The following is a 27,270-nucleotide window of genomic DNA, read 5'->3' as shown; positions in this document are numbered from 1 at the left end:
TTGATCCTGACTGGAGGATCACATACTAACTGGGCACTCTCAGTAACTCATTGGTACAGCATTGCCTTGGTTGAATTTGGTGGGGAGGGGTGAGATTAGGCTTTTGTGTCTTCTAGAGTTCTTCCTCTTTCACATTTCAGTAGAGGGTGTTGACGAGAGCTGCAAAAAAAATCCTGTCATAGTGTTAGCCCTTGCCAGCTAACATTTCTAACAAGGTGGAGACTTTTGAGCCAAGTTGATAGTTTAGGGATCCAAAATGGAAGCCAGCTCTTTTGAAACATGCTGTGGTGGGTGTTGATGTTTTTTTATACCATGACTTGTGAATTGGCTATAAAATGCATTGCAAATGAACACTCTAAAATGCAGTTCAAAATAGAGTTAGTTAAACTTTGAATATAATGTCTTTTTCTGGATGCTTGTTTGTTTTGATGTCTCCTCCACTTTCTCCTACCCCTGTGCTGCCCAGGCTTATCGGTTAAACAAAATATCAGCACAGGTAGCCCGAAAAGCAGTCGATGAGGTCACTGCTGAGACAGGTAAATAACATTCCAATATTTCTAACCTACTGGCTTCCAATTAGTTCACACATTAGCCTAGGATTACTGTTTCTCATTAGGCTGGAGGATGTAATTGGTGGAGGTGTCCTTCAGTGAAACATAATAATGCATAATAAAATAGGCACTATTCATTAGGGGCTCTTGTGGGTTCCAAATTCTGCTTAGATTCCAGATGTTAGTGTCAGTCAGTGCTATTCCCAAAACATTGCAGCTTGCAAACTTGGTTTCTTATTTATACAAAATTACCTAAAGTACTAGTAAACTGGCATTAGTTTCTTGCAGATTCCAGCAATAGGCAACTCAAGTGCTGACTGGAAAACATGGTTTTCTTAAATTCCAGCAAAAACCTAATATCTAGTTTCAAGAAGGAGATGTAGACTCTTAATAGCTTTAAAGAGAAGGTGTTTTTTTCTCAAAATCAAGACTAGAAGAGACCAGTAATAGTTAAAGAGAGATCTCTACAGTTCAGCTCACCTATGAGACTATTAAAAAAAATATCTCCAGAATCTACTGCACATTTTGATCTTGGAGTATCTAACCAGTCTTTCTAATTAGAATCTTGGTTCTTATTCTAGAAGCCTTCAGCCAAACACTGATTGCTAAGTTTGTCAATATGTGAAATTTGGGCTTTCTGCCCTCGTTGCCCCTTGAGGCTTGTTGTGACAGTAGAAGTCACAAAAATGATTAAAATCAACAATAGGCTAAAAACAGATTGAAACACATGTCAACATTCTACATATCTGGATAGGCTTATCTAAATAATAATGCTTTTAGCAGGTGCTGAAAAGTGTAGAGTGAAGGGGCTTGCCTTGTATCATCTGCCTATCTACTTGTCCTTCCTGCCAATACCCCACAAGTCCCTTTGTCCCTATGTATAGTTTTGTCCAGCCCTATATTCTTTTTGGCTCCTCCTTTTCCCCCAACTCTGCCTGTTCACCACCTGTTGTTTCCTCAGTTCTGTGCATTTCCGATCACTTTCTGCTGTGTCTCACTTCCTTTAGCTACCCTGTCTCTTGACAGCCTGTCTATCTACTTTTTCCTTCCCTCCACCCATAACAAATAGCATCACAAAGTTTAGTCAGAACCGCTTCTCTGATTAGCCTAATTCAAGCTATATTCTCCACTAACTTTTCCTTTAGGCTCTTTTGTTTCTCTGAGACTTCTTCCCAGTTGTCATCCATATGCTGGATGCTGTTTTGATTCCTGCCAAAATGATTACTTCCCTTCCCCACATTGGAGCTGGACTGCAAACAGTTGTATTCCTCGAGCAGCTGAACTATGCCAAAATACAACACCTGCTCATCTAAACTGTATTATCACTACAATGCTAAATAGTTTTTGTATTATTATTTTTTAAATGTATTTCCTATATTGGTACTTTGGAACTCTCCCCTACTGGATCCTTTGAAGTTCCTTGCTGCCGGATTGTGCCACTCACCATTGGCATGGCAGGCAGGTTTTGCCCCTCTCATAATTGTTCCCAATTGCAGTGCCGTACTTTTTTCAATTGGTCTGGATAGCACATGATGAAACACTGCTGTGTCTCTGCCCCATCATCCAAAGCCTGTTTCTCAAATATTATGTCTCTTCTTTGTAAAGGAAGGAAAAGATATGTTGCTGGTGCAATGGGTCCCACAAACAAGACCCTTTCTGTCTCCCCTTCAGTGGAAAAGCCAGATTACAGAAATGTCAGTAAGTATTTAGATTGTTATTCCAAAGACTGAGGGCAAATATTATTTATTTTGCTTTTTCTGTTTCTATCAGTTTAACACCAACACTACTTTTATAATATAGGCTGACCCATTAACATGTTTTTTGGTGAGTCCAGAGACTTCCAATTTTGATGCTAGTTCATGTTTTTGTTGTGGTTCATAAATCTATTTCTAATTCCATATTAGAGGTGTCCACAATATCTTCGAGGAAGCTAATTAGAATTATTTGAGAGCCTAATAACTAATCTCATTCCGCTGTACATTGCACCAAATGATAAGGAATTTCAGTGCAAAGTTACCTTCTTGCATGTCCACCAGTTGTGGAGGATATGAGAACCACATTTGTTGTCGGAATAGGTGTTTCATTGTCACTTCTAGCATAAAAGGGAATCTGTTATTATTGTGTTGCAGCTTTTGATGAGCTTGTGGAAGCATACACCGAACAAGCCAAAGGACTTCTTGATGGTGGAGCAGATATCATGTTAGTTGAAACCATATTTGATACAGCCAATGCCAAGGTGAGAATTCAAAGCAAACTCTTGAAAGTGCCATTTAAAAAAAACAACAAACAACCCCCCCACCCCATGTGAACTATAATTTAATTGATCACAAAGTTAGATGACACAAGTCAAAAGCAGATAAAACTCATTTTATTTAAAATGATAATATTGATTCTCTTTGTACAAGTGCATTAAACAAGGAACGATGGGGGGGGGGCGCGCTGGAACTGTTCTGCTGGAGTCCTTAATAGCTTGTAGTATTCTGGATGGGACGGTTAAAATTTCCTGGAAAGGGATGCCATGTATGACATGAAGTTAAGAAGCTCCTCTTCCTTGCACTGGATGGGGACGCTTCAGGAAAGAGGAAAGGAGAAAAACGAGCCCTTTCCCCCACTTTATGGAGACCTTTCTCTTGATAATTAAACAACAGTGCTCCAAATCCGAGCCCTTTAGCGTTACGTAGCACAGAGGGGGAGTGTTTTGGGTGGATGTAGAATGAGAGAAGTGTCCTTTCCTTCCCCTTGGTGAAGCCTGAACAGGACTACATGACTCCTCCAGGCTTGCTGAAGCCCTGAGTTAGAGGCTGGAGATAAGAAGAATGCTGCTGGATCAGTCTAAAGGACTCTGGAGTCCAGCATTTGGTTCTCTCAGTGGCCAACCTGATGCTTTTAGGGAACTCACAACAAGGACAGCAGTGTGATAGCATTTTCTTCATTGGGATCCCCAGCAACCAGCATTCTTCCTCTGATTCTAGAGGCAGTGTATACACACACACACACACACACACACACACACACACGTGGCTGTTTTATGTATGTGCTTTGTGCAAGAATGGACGTATATGTTCGTGTGTTTGTATGAATATATATGTGTGTGGATGTGTTTGAATATATATGTGTGTGGATGTGGATGAGAAAGAGGGGGGTGTTCCCACCAACCTTTTGAATGGGCCTCACCCACCACTGACATGAACTGACTGGAAGGTTAGAGGCAGTGTGAACCTCAGGCTGAAAAAGGTTTCCCGCACCTGCCATAGATTCATGCAGTCTGGCCTGGATTTCTTCTCACTGTGGAATTGCTGTTGGGCAACTTTTCCTGCAGTCACAGAGCCACATGAGAGACTATATTGTGGCTCCTTTGTTGTTGGTCTTGTTTTTATTTAGGGGGTCATTGTTCTCCTCTAAAGAAAAAGCTGTTGGTGCTGGTCTAATCCTTCCCTCCCTACAACAAAACAAAACCTAAAAATGTGTAAGATGTTTGAAAACTCCAAAGTGGAAGGAAGGCATATCACCCACCCTTAATTTTTGTGATGTTTTCATTGCACAGGCAGCTCTCTTTGCGCTCCAGAAGTTGTTTGAGGAAGAGTATGACCCCAGACCATTGTTTGTAAGTATAATAACTGAAAGAGTAACCGCATCTCTGTAATTCATTAGTTAATGCTCAACCATCTAAGAAATGAACACTTTGTTTTACAAACTATACGGTCTTGTATGTTACCTTGCACTTCGAGGTTCCTTTCATTAAACCTATGTTCTAGAGCATCGGTATCCTCTTATGATAATTATAAATAAATATGCGTTGGCATTTAGAAACCGCTTAATATTTAAAACGTCTCTTCAGCGGTATACAAAATAAGCAACAACAATGTAATTAAAATAAAAAAATGCAACATGGAGCCAGTAAAACAGTATTATAAAAACAAAAATAGGAATCCAGAGACTGTGAACAAATAAAAGCAGGGTCCTATCTTGCCGGCTGGAGAAAGCTGAGGCCAAAAAGGAGGTCATTGAAAGATGTCTGAAGCAACTAATGGTTGCTTCTTCATATATTGCAGAGAAAAGGGCCTTCCACAGTACAGCAGCAATAGTGGAAAAGCTGTAGTTTCAGAAGCTATACTACCTTTCCCCATTTGGCTGTTCTTTGAGTTTAAAATATGTTAGTCAAAATATACTGCCAGGAACCCCTCTGGTTCTGCTGTGTATGTGTATATATGTAAATGTGCAAACTTCTAGTGTGCAATTCTGCACTCCCTGTTCACGGAGTGACTCTCACTGGACTCTGTCTTTCCGTGCCATCTGCTGTCACGTTTGCTCTTCCAAGTGTGCTAAGATTCTCCTGGGCATACTTCAATAGCAGCTGAAGGCCTCCTGTGTCTTTAACCAACAGCATTTTTTTGCCAGCTCTTCCATATGGCCCCCATGCACAACTGTCTGCTCCTGCTGGGAGAAGCCTGCGTGCCTGGGACAAGAGCGGACAGTAAAATGTGCTGTTGAATGGACCCTGCAGATTGCAGCATGCTGAGAAGGGCACACATGGGAGCAGCTGGCAGGGGGGAAGAAGTTTGTCATAGAGTCCTGTGGGAAGCCTTCTGCCCACTGTGACAGGAAGGTGGGAAACAACCATTGTGCTTCTCTTGTCACATGAACGCCTTATCACTTTGGACAGCTATCCCTTGAGATCCAAGCTGAGATAGACCATTGGGTTAACTTCCACTTATTATGTGGTTCAGCTACCACTACTTATGTGGTTTAAATAATATATATCTAACATACTGGTTCACCCTAATGTCTCTCAGTATCTCAGATACCAAAAGCTGTACTGCGGTTCTTATTCATTAGAAGCACGCATGAGAGCTTCCATTAGATCAGGGTGTTAGGAAATGCATCAGCCTGGTTCAGTAAAAGATACCTTATACCTCGGGTTATAAGTGGTACCTCGGGTTAAGTACTTAATTCGTTCCGGAGGTCCGTTCTTAACCTGAAACTGTTCTTAACCCGAAGCATCACTTTAGCTAATGGGGCCTCCCTCTGCCGTTGCACCACCACCGCACAATTTCTGTTCTCATCCTGAAGCAAAGTTCTTAACCCGAGGTACTATTTCTGGGTTAGTGGAGTCTGTAACCTGAAGCGTATGTAACCTGAAGCATATGTAACCCGAGGTACCATTGTATTTTGTCTGTCACACTTACAGCATCTTAAGGCTGCAACATGGAGGAGTTATAATTGATTGAACTACAGGTTTATTGACTGCATTCATATGTCATGATCCTAGTTTGCCTGCTTACTATGTTTTAACAGCATGCTGGGGCACAGTGCACAATAATTTCTGGCCTGGATGGTTGAAACAAATTAGGAAGTCACAGTCTGAACCCAGAATCGTGGTTTGTTACTGCCTAATAAGCCAGGATCACTAGCATGCCATAAACTATTTCTTATTGTTGGCTTACGAATCTTGGCTTGTTCAGTAGTCATGGGAAACTCAGCTTAATTGTGTCTTCCTCGTTTATTCCCCCTACTTGTGCCAGGAGAGGAGCGAAGTAGGAATGATCAACAGAGTGTGCACCAGCATGCTGCTTGTACCCAATAAACCATAATAAGCCAGCAACCCTGGGTTATTGTGACGTGCAGATGTGACCATCGTGTAATTAAAAAGGCTAGTATTTTGCAGTTACGTTGCTGCTAGCATCAGTTGTGTAATGCAGTATTGTTTCCATGGAAATCCTTTGTGGTTTTGGAGTTTGTTCCATAATGAGAACATTGGAACCATCAGATTCTAGTTATAGGCAACGTTGGAAGCATAGTATTAAATAAGGGAAGGGTTGAGGACCTGTGGTGTTCAAAAGAATGTGAAAATGAATGCCTCAAATGCCAAATTATAGGGTTATGGGGGAGGAGGAGGTTTTTTCTTCCGTTCTTTGCCTTGTTACAGAATAGGTGAGTATTCCTCTTAAAGGAGGGGTGGGAAGCTGATCGTCTGAGCAGAATCTCAAAAATCTGGTTAATTTTTTAGCATATTTGTGTCCTCTGTACAATTTCCTAACATCCCAAGTGCAAATTCAGATAAAAGTTTCTTCCTCCCTCCCTTCCTTTGTCTTCAAATGGAGAAGGGAGCTATTCATTTACAGATCAATCTTTGTGACAGCTAAAACATTGTTTGCAGAGGTTGTTGCACAGAACCTTCATCATTCTGATTGCCTCTTGTTAATTTTTAATCAGGCATTGTTCATTTCGGATCTGCTGTTGCAGCCGTCTTCATACAAGGGGTTTTTTTGTCTCTCTCTCTCTCTCTCGCTCTCTCGCTCTCTCGCTGCTTCCCTTGTGGTGTTTAGGTATCGGGAACCATTGTCGATAAAAGCGGCCGCACTCTCTCTGGCCAGACTGGGGAAGCTTTCGTCATCAGTATATCTCACTGTGACCCACTTTGGTGAGAGAAGTAAATTTACTTACAATAAAGCTATGCAGTATTGATAGGCTCTGTGCCAGTTTTTCTAAAATCGATTCAGATGAATGGGGGTTGCGGTAGGATTGTGCGGACAATGTTTGGACCCCAGTCTAATGTATCCATCTGTTCTGCTTTTCAAAGCACTGATTTTCAAAGTGTATAGACAGCCTCCTTAGGGTCATGTAGACCTAAGTCACTCACAGCCCTCTCCTGGTGTGCATGTTGATGGGCAGGAGGCAGAGCATCAACCTATTTCCTGCCCTTGCCAATCAGTTGTCCACTTGTCGCTGTCATTGCATATTGGCAGTCCTTGGCCCTCAGCGACCTTCAGTGCATCCCATTTTGGATTGTCAAGCCAGCCTTTCCCTCTCCTCTGCCAAATCTCTCCACCTACTGAGTTTTTTTAGCCTGTCATACCATTGTGATGTGGAGAACGGCATGCAGGGAGGGTCATCCCTACTCTTCTTTCTCCCCATATAAATCATGCTGCATCCAGCCTGCCAAATAGCTGTTTGCCGGGCTAGGTGGAAGTGTGAGATGGTTGTGGAGGATGAACGTGTAGGCAGGTCACTCCTATGTGTCATTCTCCATTTGTAAATCCTACGTGAGAGTGAGTATGTGACCCGCTCTGACCACATCTGCTGACATGGGGCTTCCAACTGCCCACCCACTGCCCCGTGTGTGTCCCTTGGGGGCAAAATGTTTGTTCATTCCTTCCGCCAGTGCTCAGGACCAATGCACTGATTTGTTGTTGTTTTTTAAGTGCAACCTTTTATAACTTCCAGTGGGAATTGCAGACTAGGTACACGATGCACAGTGAGAATATAAGCATTCTTGAGTCATTCTGGGGCCTGCCTTCCTCCTTACCTTTCTCTTGCCACCCTGGAGCTTCAGGGAGATCACCAGATGAGGCTTGTAGAGACAGACAGAGACAGATGGTGGTGAAATGACGCAGAGAGAAATTCAGCAGCTTAAGGTGAAAAAGGAGCCTGAGCCAAAGAGAAAGAAGGCGGAAGCTTATAAATCAACCATGACTTAGCAGCATAGAGTGAAATTGTATTTATCTGTGGTTTGATAAGGATGACAGCATTAGCTATCCTTATCTGTGCTCCAGCATTTGTTGAGTAATGGGTCTATAAGTTAAATTCAGGGGTTTTTGTTTTTGTTTTAAATGGCCTCCCTTCCTTGTTCATTTTTCTCTTTTTTTGGACAGCCTTTCTAAGCAATGTTATAAGTGTGTGTGTGTGTTTGTGTGTGTGCACGCGCGCAGCTGTGTGAAGACCTATTTTACAAGTAATTGCATAAAACCACTTTTTAAACTGTTTGATTAGTTTAAAATATGTCAGCTGTTTGCTTGTGGGTCAAGCCAAAGAGGTCAGAAACGTTGTTAGTGATCTTGCTAAGCTGATAACCACATACATCCTCTTATCTTGGACGGTGTGGGCTGAAGAAGCTTCCACCTATTGCAGAGAAGCTACTGCAGAGCTTCCAGAAGAAGAAGCTCTGCAGTAGGCCAGGGGTTCCTTAACAGTGTAGGTACTAGCCAGGTCCAGGATCAAATGTGCCTAGCTTCAGAGAAGGAACTACACTGGGCATCTTTAGACCACGGTGGTCTCTAGTGCTTAGAGACATCATAATGCCTTACTGGGAAAGAGGAATGAGTATACTAACACCGCAGTGAGCTATTCATTTGGCACACACACCTCAGGATTCTTATTTACTGTTGGTTCCTTCCAGCGTGGCCCCAGGAAGGATTTTGCTGTTGTTGTTGGCTTTCAGAACAGAAAAGATGCTTGTTAGTGGAAGAGTTTACATATTGCCTATCTGAACTCCTGAATTTGAACTCCAGAATCTTGTGTAGCAAGTATTCAGTAATTACTCAGTTTGTGGTCTCCAGGAACCCTTCTACTTTAAGCTGAAAACTCTGCTATTCCATTAAGCTTATGCAGGCAATTAAGAATACACCTTAGCTGATTTCTGATTTTAACTTTTTTATATGGACTTTATTGTACTGTCTTATGTATAATAGTAAACAGCTCTGATTATTTTAATGAATAGTAGTTTATAAACATTTCAATAAACAAGCAAGCAAGCAAGCAAACAAACATATTGCCACTCATGGGCTAGATGCACAATTTGTCAGACTTACGAGCTGCTTGTTTTCATCATTAATCTTTTCAGAGTTTCCTGGCAAGAGGAATTGATTGTTAAACCACTCTGAAACTGTAGCTCTGTGAGGGGAATAGCGGTCTAATAAGAACTCTCAGCAACTATAATAAACTACAATTACCAGGATTATTTAGGGGAAGCAAGGACTGTTTAAAGTGATACAATACTACTTTAAACATATAGTTCATATGGGGCCTAAGAATTTTTCTAGTTCTGGTGTTGGTACTTAATTGTTGGCTTCCTTAGTTTGATAGGATGAAACAAATGACCACAGGAAAAATATTTTTATTCAGCTGCATTTGAGATCTGAGGAGAGAACCTCTGCTTAGAATTTGAGCTTAAGACCTGACTTTGTTCATATTTCTGATGCAGATGTTTACACTAATAACCTGGTGAGAGGCTGCTGAGGCTCTTTCCGTGTAAAAAATAAAATAAATCAGCCTCAAAAGAATCAAAGGTGAATAATTCAATTACACAATCTTAACACTATCCCTAGGCATATTAGGCAGATGTACACTCAAGTTCTTCCCTGGTTAAAAAATATTATCAAAAGCAGGAAAATAACCAGGTAGGTGATTTGATAGCAGGCTTTTGTGACTTCGACCTCATATATGTGGTGGTCTCAAGTGGTCTCCTCCAGCTACTGACCAGACAGACCTGCTTAGCTTCAGCAAGGTGGGTGCATCATGTGCCCTCAGATCACAACCTGGGACTTTGTGGGTGTCTGAATGGTTCTTTTTTTTTAGCAGCAGTTTGTTTGTAACAAGCTAACAAACTAGTATTTTCAGTGGGGGTTTTTTGTGTGTGTCTCAGTCAAAACAAATAATATATCTACATACATACCTATAATCTATATTGGTCTTTCTAGCATCGGACTAAACTGTGCCTTGGGGGCAGTGGAAATGAGGCCCTTCATTGAAACTATTGGGAAGTGTACAACAGCCTACATTATTTGCTATCCCAATGCAGGTATGGACAGATTTGTGGGAATTTTCTGTTTTTGCTTATCATTAAGTGATAAATCTTGTAAATCAACATGATGTGCATTTCTAACACAGCTGCAACAGCTTACTTCATAATTATGTTATCTGCAGTCAACTTAATTGTTATGCAAATGAAGCTGCATGATAAAACCCTGCCAAATTCAAGACAGTTATTATGGTTTGAACATGTGGAAGCACCCTTGGAGGGGGCCTGCTCTGTCAGCTGCTGGTTGATACCTTTCTGTCTCTCCACTGTCTGGTTATGTCTTGATGGGATAGATGAGCAGTGGCTGTGTCTTAGCTGTATGAAGACTAGGTGCTATTAGACTGTCCGTTATGCAGCCACATTCTTCATACATCTTTCCATTTAGGAAATCTAGATTATAGGCAAGGCGCAAAATGGGATACAGTGATACATTTGAAGGTTGTAAATCGGAGCTCACGCAGAGTGAAAACTCTTGCCTTGCAATTTGTTTACCCCTGCTCTTTATTTATTTTAGAGTCTTTCTTACCCTGCTTCTCAGCTGAAGAGATCCCCTGAGTAGTTTACTTAAAATAAAGACAGACCCTGCCTGCTGACTTGCAATCCAAACCACATGACACAAAAGGAGAAAGAGATGTAGAGGGAAGAGAGGGCAAAACAAACTGGCACCAGTTCTTAAAATTAAACAGTTTTGTGGGGGTTTTTTGCAATGACCAACTGGAATGGAAACCATTCAGGGACAGAAGAAGCTGGTCTTAAAACAGAACTGATGGAATCCCCCCCCTTTTCCACCACTACTACGTGTGTGCATCCCCTTATAAAAACTATCCTGGATCCTTTTGAATAAGCATTGCACACAAGCTCAGGGGCATAGATGGACATGGATGCCTGTTCTATTTTGACACGCTGGTTCTTTTTAATATATCAGCCAACCAAGATTTATGTCCTGCTTTTTTATAAAATATCCAAGGTAGCACAATCAGTATTAAAACAGTCTGTCCCATACTGGCTCCAGTTTGTATATGGTTTATCCAAGATCTTTGTTTCTCTATGTTTGTGTGGGTATGAGCACTGGAGAGTATGATGTCAGCAGCAAGAACTGGAAAATGGAGTATAATGTTGCTCAGAATAGGGACCCTATTTCCACTTCGCCTTGCCAGTATCTGAATGGAAGTGACTTCGGTCCAGAAGCTCATGACAGATATTAAACCTCCAAGTGAGGCAGATTTATGATCAAAAGAGCCTTGATAAAAACTCTTGATGGTAGGTTAAGTGAGTTGATATGAATAAACATTTTGAGCCCGGTCTTGTAATGCTTCCTTGGTATTGTGATGTCTTCCACTGAAGTCTGTATGCTTGAAATTTGAAGCGCTAATTTTGATGTATAATTGGTTACATGCTATTATTTTCTGCGGTAAGCAAACATTTTCTGTGGAAAAAGATGTGAATGAATCTTTGGATGACACTTAAATTGGTGCCTATCATTTAAACACTGAAACAACAGCTTCTCCATTCTGCTAATGCATTTGCTGATGTTTTAGTAAAAAAGGACATTTGTTTTTAGAAAGAAAGGGAGGGAAAACCTGGAAATAATAAATAACCTTGAAAAGCTAATATTTTAAAGCTAAGGCAGGTTGTTGCCTGGGAAAATCTAATTAAGAAAAGACTAATGAGTTTTTTATTTATTAGCAACGTAGCACATACTCATTAATCCCATTGAAAACTACAGCTGCAGTGATGTTTTTTTCTTTCTAAGCAGATCAAAGCTTTAGAAGTTAAGACCTTTTACCAAACCTCTCAGAAGAAAAACTTCCCAAGATTTATGTATATGGATGTGCCAGATGCATATGGATGTGTGTTATCGAGCAAATTATAAATTGTATTATCCAGCTGAAATAATAAATGGAAACAAAACTCCCCTATAGTTACCTATAGATCACGTGAAAAGTTACGTATAGATCACGTGAGGTTCAAGCACTTTCTTATATTTCTTCAGGTCTTCCTAACACCTTTGGTGGTTATGATGAAACACCTGAAGTGACTGCCAAGCACCTAAAGGTAGGGGATAATATTTATTGTGTGTGTATTTCTTCCAAATGTAGAGGGGGAAAATATTTGCATGTAAATCAAAGCCTGTATTTGTCTACTCAGAAGTAAGTAATATAGTGTTCGATGGGGCTTACTCATAGGTAAATAAATTTTATAGGATTGCAGCCTTATGGAATGGGGCTGCTGGTTCAGGATCTCAAGTTTGTCCCTGTTGATCTCGGATTACGGAAGACATGTTGGTAGACATGTGGACTCACAAGAAGGACAGATGGAAATGGTTAGGGTTAGGGTTAGGGTTAGGCCTCACATGACCCAGACAGCTGCTTTATAATAGCATTGTGGGGCTTTGCTTTGATTGTGCTGAAGGATATGGGCTGTGTAAAAGACAAGGAGGTACCTATGCAAAGAGTGACTTGGTTCAGGATAGCGTTGCCAGCGTAGTAATTCATCTCCAATCCTGAAGTGCTACATTGGTGACTAGGAAGGAAGTAGAGCTCTTAAGCAAGCAGAACTTGAGGCAGGCTTCCCAGAAATCATATAGATTTATATTTCAAACACACACTTGGGGGGGGGGGAGGGTGAATGAAACTGTGAAGATGAGAAAATTCTTTCCAAATGTGGTTGTGTGGGCAGCTCCAGCTATATTCTTGTTAGCTAGCAGGAATCAGTTGAAGGTCCTACTGCACTAATTGGGCTCATACCAGTAATATGCGACATGCTACTTTTATATTACTGTTAATTCATCCCCACCAGCTCCCCTAGTTCAATTATATCTAAATACTGTTTTTCCTTATCTGCAGGATTTTGCCTTAGATGGTTTGGTGAACATAGTTGGTGGCTGCTGTGGAACCACTCCAGCGCATATCCGGTAACTTGATATATTAACATCAGCTTCAGCCATCTATGCAGACAACCAAAGAAGCTGTTTGGAGGGCGGGGTAGTGGGTTGTTGCACAGTTTAGGGGTCCTAGACACATTCCAGGTTTGCTGGAAAATGAAGGAAAGCTGATTCTGTTTTCCTCACATAGCAACCACCACAATGGTGTGTTTATTATGTGCAAATCAGCTTTGGGATATCCCTGGCTGAGCACTTCGTCAATAGTGGTCACTGCATACCTTGTGGTTGCGCTGATAAAAAGGTGGCTTGGAGAGACTAGTCACAGCTAGCAGGCATGTCCTTGGAAGGCTATTCGCCAAGTATGTTGGTGACGGCAACTACTATGTATCTCAGCAAGTTCCTTCATGGGGCCTCTTGCAGAGGAATCTTCTGATGGACTGGCCCATGTCTTTGGTTCTGATCAATGTTGTACATTGTGTCTACCCTGATCTGGGCTAATCTGGAATTTGTGTGGAGGTTCATGAGGCACTGAGGTTTCTTCATGCAGTCCACCTGATGGGTGGACCGGGGAAATCATCAACATATGAGGGATCTAGGGGTAGGGAATGTGTGGCCCTCTAGATGTTAGACTACAACTCTCAACAATGCTGACCATTGGTTATGCTGGCTGGGGCTGATAGGAGTTGGAGCCCAACAACATCTGGAGGGTCACACATTCATGATTCATGTTCTAAGAAGAGGAACAGCCCCCAGATATATTCCAGAACCAGGAGTTTCAGGCTGCAGATGTGTGGTGACAACCATTTTGGGGAAATTTACATTCATTGTCCTTCAGGCTAAGCAATCTTTTTCTTTCCCCTTCGGGATTTAAAGGACTTGTGCGCCAATTGCAGAAAATGTTGATTGAATGATGCATGAAACCACTGCTAATTAAGTTAATGAAATTAAATATTTGTTCAGCTATAGCTACTTTGGTAAAATGTTTTTCAGCAATCTCCTTATAAAGTTAATTGGAAAACCTCTCTATTTCTTCCCTGATGGCAAGAGTTTAGCCATCTTTCTCTTGTAATAAAAAGTGATGGAGCTGAGGCTTCATGAGGAAATGGGAGGTAGTACGTGAGGCAGTACTTGAGGTCATAAGTGACCACAAGCATTTTGTATTACTGTGTAGGCCTGGATTCTCATAGGATGTCAATAAAATTAAAATATGGTGGAAAACTGAAGAGAATGGGTGTTAATGCAGGGCACATAGCTTTTCATTGTTAATAACTTCTGCCTGATTAAGAGCCAGCTTACATAATCATTTTATCTGGAGCAGTTAACTTCTGCATGTCAGGTATTGCAAGCAATGCCTTCTTGTCACGAAAATTAATTATACAGGCAATTTTGGACACTCTTCAGTATTTCTTGGGTGGTGTTCAAAGGTTAGTATGTTAATTACTATTTTTACTAAGAGTTGCATTATCTATCTATCTATCTATCTATCTAGTACATTCCTGTGAGATCCTTAGAGGAGAAGTGAGAGGGGACTGTAATAAGCAAATAGGTATTGGTCTCTTAACATGTTCCAGTTGAACATCATCCATACTTGTATAGCCCTGAGCTGCTGTTTTGTGTTTTGCTGTTTTGTAATGCAGGGCGATAGCTGAAGCAGTAAAGACATGCAAGCCTCGCATTCCTGCCTCCTCTTTTTCAGAAGGCTACATGCTGCTCTCAGGTGAGAAAGACTGATGTATCCAGCTGCCCTGATTTGCATTCTGTTAAAGTATATTTTAGAATGCCTCTATTTGCTGATTTACCTTGAGATCTCTATATTTTACTGGGAATGCATATGTCATTTATGTCGCTATAGACTAGCTATTAAATTGAGAGGGTTTACAAAACCAAGAGAGAGAGAGAGATGGATGGATGTAGTTAGATAATGTCTGACCACTGTAATCAATGGGTTGGTAAATTTAAGGCTGGATTAGTTCAATGCACTCTATGTGGGGCTGCCTTTGGACCTACTCTGGTAGCTGCTGTTTGTGCAGAATGCAGCAGCCAAACTGCTGATGGGGGTACATGGCTGACAACATGCAACAGCATTGTTAGAACATCAACTCTGGCTGTCCATTCACTACCAAGCCGGGCTTAGCATAGGGACCACTTGAGCCCTTGTATGCCAGCTTGACCACTGGGATCACATGTAGGAGCATCATTTTCTGACCCCTGAGTTGGAGAGGCTCATTTGATATCGGCACAAAACCCAAGCCCTAATTGCCATTGGCCCAGTCCTGTGGAGTGCTTTGTCGATAGCAATTCAACAGGCACCTTCTGTTTCAGTCTTCAAACTATTTGTTGAAAAACTTTCTATGCTGCCAAGTTATGCAGACAATTATGAAAACATTGTCTGTAATAGTTAGCAGATGACCTGTGATTTTAACTTTTTATGTGGTCTTTATATAACTGTTGTATACCGCTATTTCATTTTTAAAAAATCAAGTATTTTTTATCAATAAATAGTAAACTTTGGTACACTAGTCATATCGTGTTCTGTAGTTGCAAGGGGAATTAGTGCTTTTCCCCATCCATGTAGAGGACAGTTGTTTCATTAGTCGCATAAATATAAAGAAGAGTTCAGGCAACCCTCCGTTCATGTGCGGGTTACATTCTGGGTCACCATGCATGTGTCAGCCTGCCCTGTTCCACCCTCTTCTGGTGCTCAACACAGCATGCATATGCATGGTTGGTTGCATGTGCATCAAACGCTCGGAAGATGGGAGTTGCCTGTATATTCTTGTAAATCTAAAGCATAGCTCATTAGGCTTTGCATATGAGCTACATCTGCTATACAGGGGCTTTATGTGAATTGAGAGTAGGTTGTATGTTCTGCTTTTTAACCTGTGTTGATTGTTGTCGTTGTTTTTTTTCCTTTCAAGGCTTGGAACCCTTCAGAATTGGGCAGTACACCAACTTTGTGAACATTGGTGAACGCTGCAATGTTGCAGGATCACGGAGGTTTGCCAAACTCATCATGGCCGGCAATTATGAAGTAAGCATTCAACTTAGTTTGTCTCTGACTTACCATATTTTAAGAGTTTGCATATTCAGTCTGTAGTAGATAAGTTATCGGCAGGGAACTTTTTTCCATGTAGTTGGTGGAAGTGTACTAATTTGGTTCAGCATGAAAAAAAGTGTCGAGGCACTTCTCTTGTAAAGGTGAAAGGCCTAGCATGGAAGCATTTTTGTTAATAGGCATCACAGTGCTCAAGCATTTGAATTTCTTCAGCTGTGCTTGGACAGCTGAAAGAGAGAAGTGGAGTCATGAATTCCTGACTTCCACACAGGTTCCACACTGTTGCTTCTGCCTGCAGGGTTTCTGAATTGATACATTACTAGGGCAGTGTGGGAATAAGTTGCAGGAAAGAAGCTTCCAAACTCCTATGGTTATGTGCAAATGGGGCTCTGTTTCGGCCCAAGAAACATTAAGTCCAATATGCTGTGTGAAGCCAAACCCTTAACAAAGAGAAGAGGAATCTGCGTAAGACAAGAGAGGGCGGGAGATGTTTATATTAATGTTTTGTTTTAAGGGGGTGGGGAGCTGTTTGATGTAATTCAGAATTGGAGATGATCACCAACAAAGAGGAATATAAAAAGGACTCACTAATGCTAGGCCCAACTTAGGCATTTACTATATTTTTTACAAATATATCTATATATTTTGTGATCCCTTTTTAGGATGCCCTGAGTGTAGCCAAGGCCCAGGTTGAGATGGGAGCTCAAATTTTGGATCTCAATATGGACGACGGGATGCTAGATGGGCCATGTGCTATGGCCAGATTCTGCAACTTCATTGCTTCAGAACCTGACATTGCCAAGGTTGTATGCACAACTTCTGATGTCAGATTAAAACAGATGTTCTTTCAGATAGAGCTGCAAATTGGGGGAGGGGCGTATACAGTATTAGGAATAATCTTTTAATTCTACAGACAGTATTTAGTGACTGCATTTCTACCGACTTGCCACTTTCCTGAAAGTTCATCCTATGGCACTGCAGTAATGCTAGAGGTCCCACCAAGATGTACAAGGGTTCTCAACCACTCAAACGTTACCCCTGATCCTAGCAAGGTGACCATGGTGTGGTCAGAGCCTGTGCAATTCGCTCTGCTCATGTGGTGATGCAGAGTACTTAAATGTTGCAGTAATGCTGTGGGATGAGCCCATGCAGAAAAACAGCTCCCGTATTGCAAGGAAACATTTCGAAGTGCTGGGTTATTAATGGCGGGGAGAATTATTGCTTTTCTTCTTTTGAAGGACTGCAACAGTTTGAAATGCAGATGGCTCACCATTTGAAGATTCAGTCGTACCTAGGAAGTTGAACAGAATTCGTTCCGGAAATCTGTTCAACCTCCAAAACGTTCAGAAACCAAAGTGTGGCTTCTCACTGGCTGCAAGAACCTCCTGCAGCCAATCGGAAGCCCCATCAGACGTTCGGGTTCCAAAGAATGTTTGCAAACTGGAACACTCACTTCCGGGTTTGTGGTGTTCAGGAGCCAAAACGTTCGACTTGCAAGGCATTCGGGATCCAAGGTACTACATAAATGAAAAGCAAAGTGTTATGTTCAAACCTGAAACTCTAGCTAGTCTGATCTATGGTTTAGGGCAGGGGTCTGCAACCTTTAAGACAAAAAGAGCCACTTGGACCCGTTTCCGAAGAAAAAACAAACTGGGAGCCACAAAACCATTGCGACATTTAAAACAAATATAACACTGCATGTATTGTTTCTTACCTTAATCTGACAGCGGGCAGGAAGGTGACGTCGGGACGGTGCGTGACTAATGCACGCATCGCCCCCATGCGACGTCACAGCCAGTACAGCGCCCGCCACAGTGGGGAGTGTCGGGGCGCACAATGCGTCTCCTCCCCTCGCTAGTATCTGCCCCGGAGCTGCGGCAAAGGTGTAAAAGAGCCACATGCGGCTCCGGAGCCGCGGGTTGCAGACCCCTGGTTTAGGGGAAACAAAGTGGGATGATAAACCACACTGTTGGCAGTTGCTTGCAAGTTCCTTCGTGTTTCTTTTAACTTTGGATTTTTAACATTATTTTTATATGCATAACTACATAACAGGTTAGAAAACATCAACACTGCTGTGACATTTTCCTGTTGATGTTTTAGTTGTTGACAAAGAAAAAAGTAGCTACTTAGCTATGCTAACTTGTAAATTTGCACTCCCCGGTATCAGGTGCCACTCTGTATCGATTCTTCAAATTTCGCAGTGATAGAGGCTGGGTTGAAGTGTTGCCAAGGTAAATGCATAGTGAATAGCATCAGTTTGAAGGAAGGCGAAGAAGACTTCCTGGCAAAAGCGAGAAAGATAAAGAGATATGGAGCAGCTGTGGTGGTTATGGCTTTTGATGAAGTGGGTCAGGTCAGTACCACTTGAACATACCTTACTGGCTTAGAGGAAGGTCCCAAAATATTTTTGTTATATCCAGAATCCGGAGTAGTAAAGGAGCGGGGCGTGGGGGGGGGCAGCATACACATCACACATTTACTACACACTGAAAGAGCATGTCTTTCCCCCGAAAAAATATTTGAACTGTCATTTACTCCTCACAGAGCTGCAATTCTCAGCACCCTTAACAAACTGCATTTCCCAGGAAAGTGGGGGAAGTGATGAGCTTTAAATATATGGTATGTATGCCGTCTGGGAATCAAACCAGCAGGAAATGAGGAACTAACAGAATATGATACACCCCTGAGTAGCAGAATTTATATAGGGGTATTGAAATGATCATCCGCTCAGATAATAAGCTCATTGGTGCCTTGGTGTAACTCATGGAAAATATGAGATTCACTGGTCAAACCTTGCAGATAGGAAACTTGCCTTTCCTTCTCACTTTTTGTCCCCCCCCCCCCTTTTTCAGGCCACTGAATCTGATGAAAAAATTGCGATCTGCACCAGAGCCTACAACCTCCTAGTGAACAAAGTGGGCTTTAATCCGAACGATATCATTTTTGATCCCAACATTCTTACCATAGGTACTGGAATGGAGGAACACAATCTGTATGCAATTAACTTTATCAATGCGACTAAAACCATAAAAGTGAGTCTGGGGAGTTCTTTAATGGAGGGTGGGGTGGGGTTTGATTATTATTATTATTATTATTTAAAGTATTGTGGTGGAGGGAGAAGGGGAACACACCAGAAAATAAGCAATGGCCTGTGTGGAATGATGCAGCTCTTTTTGTACTGTACTAGCTCCTCAGCCCTGCTTCGGATAGCAAAGGTATTATAAATTATATATCAGTCTAAAAATATCCCAGACAATTATCTGTAGTGTAAATATACTTATAGTAATTAAATGGGGCAATTTTAGCAAAATGTTGGCAGATTAGTCAAAAGGTCTTTGACAAGCTATGTGAAAGCTGCCTCATTTAATTAGCACAGGCTCCATTATTGCAGTGTATTCTGTCTCTAGTTTGATTGTACTCTGAACAGGATCTCCTTCAAATACTTGATTATAAATGTGTGTGTGTGCGTATGTTACCTGTAAATAAAGGGCAAAAATATAGTAATTACCTATTACCATCTTTATTGGTGTGGATTTATAACGCACCTTCTTTCTAAAGCTGGGTGTGTGTGTGTGTAAAAGCAAGGATAAGAATTCATTTATTTATCTCTGCACCACCCCTGTGGGGTAGGCCAATATTATGATTTGATAGATCATGATATAGGACAAAGGAGTATGATCTCCCAAAAAGGCAACCACTGTTACTATTATTTATTTGATTTATCTCACCCTTCCTTCTGAAAGAGCTCAGGTTGGCCAGCTTGTGCTTCACAAGCAACAATGGCTGGGTAGAAATTCTTTGCAATATAAACGCACACAGTAACTTAACATGTGAGGAGTCAATGTTCATATAAATAGCTCTGTTTGCATGTGCTAGTAAGCTAATTGCAGCTCCTCTGCAGGCACATGTGCAGTGATTTCCATCTGTGTATGATAGCATGTTGGGATCTCTGTCCCTCTGTCTCTGCAGCCTGTGAAGTAATCATCTTAGGAATTTTGTAGTGAAGGAGCCTTGAGATGGGACTCTTAACTCAGATTTCCACTGTCTAGTTACAGTCTTCTATCTACTGGATTAATATTTCTCATAGTCATGCAGATATATCTGGCTCTAATATGGCCATTTAAAGTCAGAGGTGAAATTCCTTAGTTTAATAAAAGTAAGGTTAACTTAAGGGAAATAAATGAGCAAGTTATCTATGGTAATCTGTAGACTGACCAGCTCCTGTTTTCAAGGATTTTCATACCTTATCCATGAGGAATAGCAAATAGAATGTTAAAATAATCCAAGTGGGACAATGCACAGCCTTGAATGTGGGATAGACTATGTTTTGAGAGAAACCTTGCCTGGAGTGATAGCTGTTTTTCACCTGCTGTTTCTATGGTGCCCAGACACTGCTGTGTGCCTGGGTAGCTTACTGTCCTTTAGACCACAAAGATGTGCTTCATTAATTCACTGATGGCCCTTAGGCCTCTGATATGAAAATAGGTTTTTATCATGAGCTTGCTGCTTATCCTATTGTCGTCAGGAAACTCTGCCTGGAGCCAAAATAAGTGGAGGCCTTTCCAATCTGTCTTTTTCCTTTCGGGGAATGGAAGCTATTCGAGAAGCGATGCATGGAGTTTTTCTGTACCATGCCATTAAGGTAATGTGAGCATTTTGACAAAACAGCTTCTGATCAGAATGCATATCTTGTAGTGTTCATTATCTTCCCTCTCCTATTCCTGTATCGTCAGTATGGATTGGACATGGGGATTGTGAATGCAGGAAACTTGCCTGTGTATGATGATATCCACAAGGAGCTGTTGCAGTTGTGTGAAGATTTGATTTGGAATAAGGATCCAGAGGCCACAGAGAAGCTTCTGCGTTACGCCCAGGTAATTTTTATATTTTGCCTGCTTTCTTTTTTTAAAATGCAAGCTGTGGCATTCAAACATTGAACCTTGGGGATTTAAAAAAAATGCTTTAAATGCGTCTTCATTGGTGAGTGGTGCATTTTTTCTGCCAAGATGCAAAATCACTTTGGGAGGTGGGGGTGGAGGGAATATTCTGAGGGCACATGATAATGTTATATGTCAAAGATAAGCAGGTCTGAGCCTGGAGGGAAAGTTGTCTGGCAGCCCTGTGGAAATTTTTCCAAAGGAAGAGCGAGATATAAGCATAGCAAGAAATACCTAGAGAAAACCATATTTGATAGTTATGCAGTCTCTGTGTTCTGTGTTCACTGTTGTTATATTAAAGCATACTGTTTTAATATGCAAGTGTATACATGCTTGTTTATAGTACATTCAATGTTGTTAAGAACCAAGGTACACATTCTGAAGAATCTCAATGTCTAGTCCATAGTGACAATACCATTTCAGTATGCTGTGTGTGTGTGTGTGTGTGTGCGTGCGTGCAAGTATGATTTGAATATTACCCTAAGTAATACTATGCCTTTTTCTTCTAACTTTCTAAACTAGTATCTGTTTCCTTGATAGTATAGCTACCCACAGGCAGGGAGGTTTTGAGCATTCAGTCATGCAATTTCCCCACATCATTCTCAAGTGGTATAGACTCAGGAAGACTATACCATAGGATTCTACTGAACGTGTGTTTTGATGTAAATATTTTGTACCTTGTTAAATGAGCATTTCCCCCCCAAGGCAAGAATAATTATGATTAGAAGCTCTCAAAGGAGGGAATAAAATTACTGCTGGTAAACCACAGCCTATTTAATGAGAAAACAGCTCTGACTTCTTCCAAGCTGCTTTTTCTCCTGTTAGAGATGTGCCTGGAGTTTTGGACACTATAAAGACCCTAATTTCTGCCGGCTATAAGGGGAACAGTTTCAGTTCCCCTCAGTCCAGCCTAAGAGGGCTGATAGAGATTTCTAATATATATGTTAATGGGCTCTGGACTGGCAATGACTGGCCCAGCAATGAGGCTTTGGGAGTTGGGGGATGAATAGTTCAATGGAGATGTTGACCCAGTGTGTGGCAGCTGTGAAAACAGAAACGTCCATGTTAGGGATAAATAGGAAACTTATTGAAAATAAAACGGCTGATACCATAATGCCATTACAGTATGTTGGGACCTCACTTGGCATACTGTGTACGTTCTGTTCGCCTCACCTCATAATGGGTATTACAGAACTTGAAAGGCTCACAACAAGCAACCAGGGTGATTAAGGGGGTTGGAGCAACTCCCGCATGAGGAGTGTCATCGTGGGCCCATCTGGTCACAACAGGTTATACCCCTCTCTTGTACCCTGCCTCCCCCCACCACCCCGTTTGAAGTACTTGCTGCCACCAAACAGCCTCCCAAAGTTCCCTGGGTTCTCTCTGAAGGGGCCTTAGGTAATGTGAGGTTGAAGGGGATTTAGAATGAGGTGCTTTCTTAAGCTGATGAAGTACAGATTTTGATTCATTAGTGATCCATTACGTGACAGAACATAAACTATAGCCAACAGGAACTGTAGCAAAGCCAAATTAATTTGTTAGGTTAATGAAATAAAATTGTTAGGTTGGCCAGGGATAAAGTTAATTTAAATTAAGTTCCCAGAAATAAAAATCCAAAATTTCAATCCTTGAGGCATCTCTTTTTCTATTGATGAGCCACTTATGGTTCGATGTCTTGCCTCTTCAGAAGGAAATACCTTCAAATGGTTAGTGTAAAGCAACCTTTAGCCTTGTCTGTTTACATGGGTTCAAAAACATCTACATTAAAATATCCTGAGCACAAGTTAGCGGTTGGAAGGCAGGGATCCAGGTTCCCCAGTGTCTGGCTGGTGTGTGTGTGGGGAAATCATCTGTTCAGGTGTCAGGTATAGGAGAGCCACATAAGGCAACTGAATAATTCGCCTGCTGATCCCAACCCTCCACACACATTCGGTGCGAGGTCTGAAAGGGTCTGTATGCTAGGAGTGGGAAGCCTTTTACCTTCCTGAGGGTCACATTTCCTTGAGAGGAAATACTCAGAAACAACATGCTCAAAGTGGGTGGTGCTCAAACACAAAGTGGGCACAGCCAGAACATGCAACCCTTTCCCACATAAACAAATATCACATTCCCTCCCCCCCTCTCTCTCACTCACGTGCATCACATTTTCAGGCATGCACACCTCGTTCTCTTTCTCTCATTTAAGCAAATTGAGCATGCAAGAGGGTTCCTACATAGCCAGATTTGCAGCATTTTCTCTTTGGTGTTGGGAAAGGGAAGTCTTTTTTCAGCACGCACAGAGAAAAGGCTTTATTCAGGATCAAAATAGGCACAGCATGACAGCAGAGGCCTAGCAAGCCGTATGGAGAGGGCTGGTAGGCCAGATCTGGCCCCTAGGCTGGAGGTTCCTCCTTGCTGCTCTATGCACCTTGGCTCTGAGCATGTGATCAGGAATACTCGTATTCTGAGCCTTCTCAGTCATGCAGATGGAGACTTGCATATACAGTGGTACCTCGGGTTACATACGCTTCAGGTTACATACGCTTCAGGTTACACACTCCACTAAGCCAGAAATAGTGCTTCAGGTTAAGAACTTTGCTTCAGGATAAGAACAGGAGGAGGCCCCATTAGCTAAAGTGGTGCTTCAGGTTAAGAACAGTTTCAGGTAAAGTACGGACCTCCGGAACGAATTAAGTACTTAACCCGAGGTACCACTGTATAGTTTGTATGCACTTCAGCCCTTATCCTGAATGCATGCAGGGGCAGAGCCAATGAATGGAATAGAGTGAACTATGATGAGTCTTAGGGACTTGGAGTGTGTATGAACTAAACAGTGCTTAGCTTGGTTTTTTTAGTTGGTATTTAGCTAATGTTAATATTGTTTTATGGATTGTAAATGCTGCATTCTTTAGTTAATAATATCATATGACTTTTGCTGTAATTGTGATGTTTAGCTTATTGTTTTAGTTGCTGCTTTGTTAATAGTGTTTTATAATTGTTTTACAGATGATTTGTTAATTATTTTATATGTTTTCAGCTGTACTTATGATCTATTAGGTTCTAGAATGTTGTTGTTATTTTGTTTGTAAGCCGCTTTGAGATTCATTTGAATGAAAATACAGTCAATTATTTTATTTGTATGCCGCCTTTCCATAGCTCAAGGCATGCTCAAGGTGGCTTACAGCATGAAAAGAATTAGGTAACTGCAAACAGTAACAAAAGTAGTCAGCCCAAGAATCTTGTTCGGCAGCCTCAGTTTTTGTAGTTGGAGTCAGTCAGGACCCCACCCTCCTGGGCTAGGTGGAAAAAGATGCGCAAGGCAGGGAGCAGGTCTACTAGGACTCACAGCTAAGATGGCATACAAATGATCAGGGATGATGTGAGTTGTAATTTAACAATGTATGAAAGACTGCACATTCACCACCTGCTTAAGTCCTCACCCAATCAGCCTTCCATCTACAGAAGGTATCTGGAATGCTGGAAAAAAGACTTTTAGTTTGTAACTTTTCTTGAGCCAGAAGTCTCCACTTGAGAGGGGATTCAAGTTGTATGATTCGAAATGGCAAATGCTTTCAAGTTTTTCTTTTTCTTTTTTAAAGAAGTCATTTATTATTATTATTATTATTATTATTATTATTATTATTATTATTATCACAACAACAAAAATCTAATTTCCCAACTTTATTTTTAATTACCTTAAATATCAATCCAGACTCATGCTCAAGGAGGAAAGAAAGTGGTACAGACAGATGAATGGAGAAATGGCTCTGTGGAGGAAAGACTGGAGTATGCCCTTGTCAAGGTGATTTTTTATGTGTTTTTCCATATCAAAGCCAGTGTCTGTTCTCTTCAAACAGACTCTACTTAAATTATAATTTTGTATACTTCCTTATTACCAAGCACTTTGAACCTCTAAAGAGTAGAATTCCTTGATTGAAGAATGATTTGAGGAGAAGGTTGTTGGAAGGTGTCAGTGTAATATTCTTAGCCTGTCCAACTTAAATCCTCCCAGGATTTCTTTGTGATGGAAGGAGGAATACAGATAGAATTCAGGTAGAAACGTGTTTGGCAGGACTTACCTTAATGAATGGAAATGAGTGAGTATTAGCCACTTCTTACAGACATAGGGTTGTACCATGTTATACTATGATAGATCCACTGAAATTAAAAGACCTGAGTTAGTCATGTCCGTTAATTTCAGTGGGTCCATTCTGTGCAGAACTAATGTTAGATGCAACCCATGTACTTCACAGCGTTACAAAATTGCACAAGCCACACAACCTTGTAATTCACAGGTAATGAAATCTGGAAAATCTGCTCACCTGAGATAACCTTGCAACAACTCCTTACAATCATGGTGATTGTAAATGTATTGATTACTGACTCCTACCATGGATGTTTTTGCAGATTATGTTATTCTAAGGCTGTATCAGCCACAAGTCAACTCTTGCTATATAACATATAAAATGAAAAGCTGATATTAAAACATAAATCAGTCTATGAGAAAAATCACCAAAGGTGTAACAGATGTCTATCTTTCTTTTTTAAAGAAGTCATTTATTATTATAATAACAAAAATCTAATTTCCCAACTTTATTTTTAATTATCTTAAATATCAATCCAGACTTATGCTCAAGGAGGAGAGAAAGTGGTACAGATTTTAAACTGAGGTTGAAAGCAACCGACTAAGCTCATTTTGGCTTAACTGGTTTTTCCCCCACTTGGCCTTACTGGGCGTACCTCTGGCTACAAGTGTGAAGAGGGATGTGGTATCAGCAGAAGAACTGAAGAACCATCTGTCACTCTTTAAAACTTCCTTCAGAAGCCTTGCTTGAAGTGCCCCCTCCCTTTTGAATCGAGGCAATTAAGAACAGGGCCACCTTGCTCCTGGGATACCTACGAGTGGCCTTCTCATTTCCTGTTTTGTCAGACTCCTGAAAAAGTTTTCTGCTGCTTTCAACTTGATTTGATGTTGCTTGCGTAATGTTTGGTTTCTGTTGCTGATTTGTTTTACTCGTTGATGACTTTCTTTGACTTTATATTTGTTCTCTGCCATGTGACGCTCTGTAACACTCCTTCATAGAGGTGGGCTGTGTTTTTGTCTGCTGGTGAAGACCCAGTCCTTCCCCCTGCAGACTTCCAGCAAAAGCAGCTGTAGATAAAGAGGAGGGAGACTTTCCTCTCTCTGCTTTCCCTGTCCTTTCCTCGTTTTTCGGAGACTCTTCAGCTCCCCACTCTGGTTAGTGTAATATGATTATGCTTATTTTAGCAGTGCATGAGCACACTAATACTATGTCTCTCTCTCCCTGCCCCCAGGGTATTGAGAAGTATGTGATTGAAGACACAGAAGAAGCTAGATTAAACAAAGAAAAGTATCCCAGACCTCTGAATATAATTGAGGGGCCTCTGATGAATGGCATGAAAACAGTTGGTGATCTTTTTGGAGCTGGCAAGATGTTTCTACCACAGGTAAAGAAGAATGATGAGAATTTTCTATTAACCATTAATAAGTTATCTATGAAAATGAATGATTTATAGATAATTTAATTACCAGACCAATAGCCTTTTCCACCTAGGGTGTGCCTCAGACAGTGGCTTCATCTGAATTGTACCAGTAGAATACAGAAGTTGTTTTATACCAGATCAGACTACATCATCATCATTAGTATCAGTATTGTATTGCATTGTATTGTATTCAGTGCTTTTTTTCTTTAAAAAATGTTTATGGATAGTCTCATTTTCCTACTCATATTGAAATACAGTGGTACCTTGGGTTATATACGTTTCAGGTTACAGACTCCGCTAACCCAGAAATAGTACCTCGGGTTAAGAACTTTACTTCAGGATGAGAACAGAAATCACACGGCGGCCGCGTGGCGGCAGCAAGAGGCCCCATTAGCTAAAGTGGTGCTTCAGGTTAAGAACAGTTTCAGGTTAAGAACAGACCTCCAGAATGAATTAAGTTCTTAACCCGAGGTACCACTGTATTGCCCCTCAACGAGGCCAAACTTAGATTCACAAAATGTTTAGGGATATGCGTATCCCTGTTTCCCCCCAGAAAAAAGCACTGATTGAATTGAATTGAATTGAATTATTTATATCCCACCCATCTGGTTGGGTTTCCCCAGCCACTCTGGGTGGCTCCCAGAGTGGAGCAGTAAAACAAAACTGCATTGTCTATATTTCTGGCAGTGATTCTCCTGTCACATGCTAACTGAGCCCATTTTAACTAGAGATGCCAGAGAATGAACCTGGCATCTCCTGCATGCAAAGAGTGTGCTATACCA

The 27,270-nt window shown here is 41.3% G+C and overlaps 1 protein-coding gene across 4 annotated transcripts in view; it reads left to right on the top strand.

Moving 5' to 3' along the window:
• Window positions 1-27,270, top strand: part of MTR (5-methyltetrahydrofolate-homocysteine methyltransferase) — a 58,346-nt gene that overhangs the window by 9,951 nt on the left and 21,125 nt on the right. For 3 of the 4 annotated variants that reach the window (XM_082214988.1, XM_082214989.1, XM_082214991.1), the window contains exons 4-20: window positions 467-536; window positions 2,157-2,249; window positions 2,681-2,787; window positions 4,096-4,155; window positions 6,878-6,972; window positions 10,028-10,128; window positions 12,122-12,183; window positions 12,975-13,042; window positions 14,650-14,729; window positions 15,931-16,043; window positions 16,730-16,870; window positions 18,235-18,420; window positions 18,920-19,099; window positions 20,593-20,709; window positions 20,801-20,941; window positions 24,696-24,785; window positions 26,300-26,452. In XM_082214988.1, coding sequence (XP_082071114.1) covers window positions 467-536; window positions 2,157-2,249; window positions 2,681-2,787; window positions 4,096-4,155; window positions 6,878-6,972; window positions 10,028-10,128; window positions 12,122-12,183; window positions 12,975-13,042; window positions 14,650-14,729; window positions 15,931-16,043; window positions 16,730-16,870; window positions 18,235-18,420; window positions 18,920-19,099; window positions 20,593-20,709; window positions 20,801-20,941; window positions 24,696-24,785; window positions 26,300-26,452 — 1,857 coding nt within the window. Of the gene's footprint in view, window positions 1-466; window positions 537-2,156; window positions 2,250-2,680; window positions 2,788-4,095; window positions 4,156-6,355; window positions 6,483-6,877; window positions 6,973-10,027; window positions 10,129-12,121; window positions 12,184-12,974; window positions 13,043-14,649; window positions 14,730-15,930; window positions 16,044-16,729; window positions 16,871-18,234; window positions 18,421-18,919; window positions 19,100-20,592; window positions 20,710-20,800; window positions 20,942-24,695; window positions 24,786-26,299; window positions 26,453-27,270 lie in introns of those variants that run through there. The other variant, XM_082214990.1, reaches the window with a different exon arrangement.

Source organism: Podarcis vaucheri (assembly GCF_965113315.1).
Source record: "Podarcis vaucheri genome assembly, chromosome: 3".
NCBI lineage: Eukaryota > Metazoa > Chordata > Lepidosauria > Squamata > Lacertidae > Podarcis > Podarcis vaucheri.
Note: the sequence above shows the minus strand (reverse complement) of the source record. Positions and strands in the feature narration are given on the sequence as shown.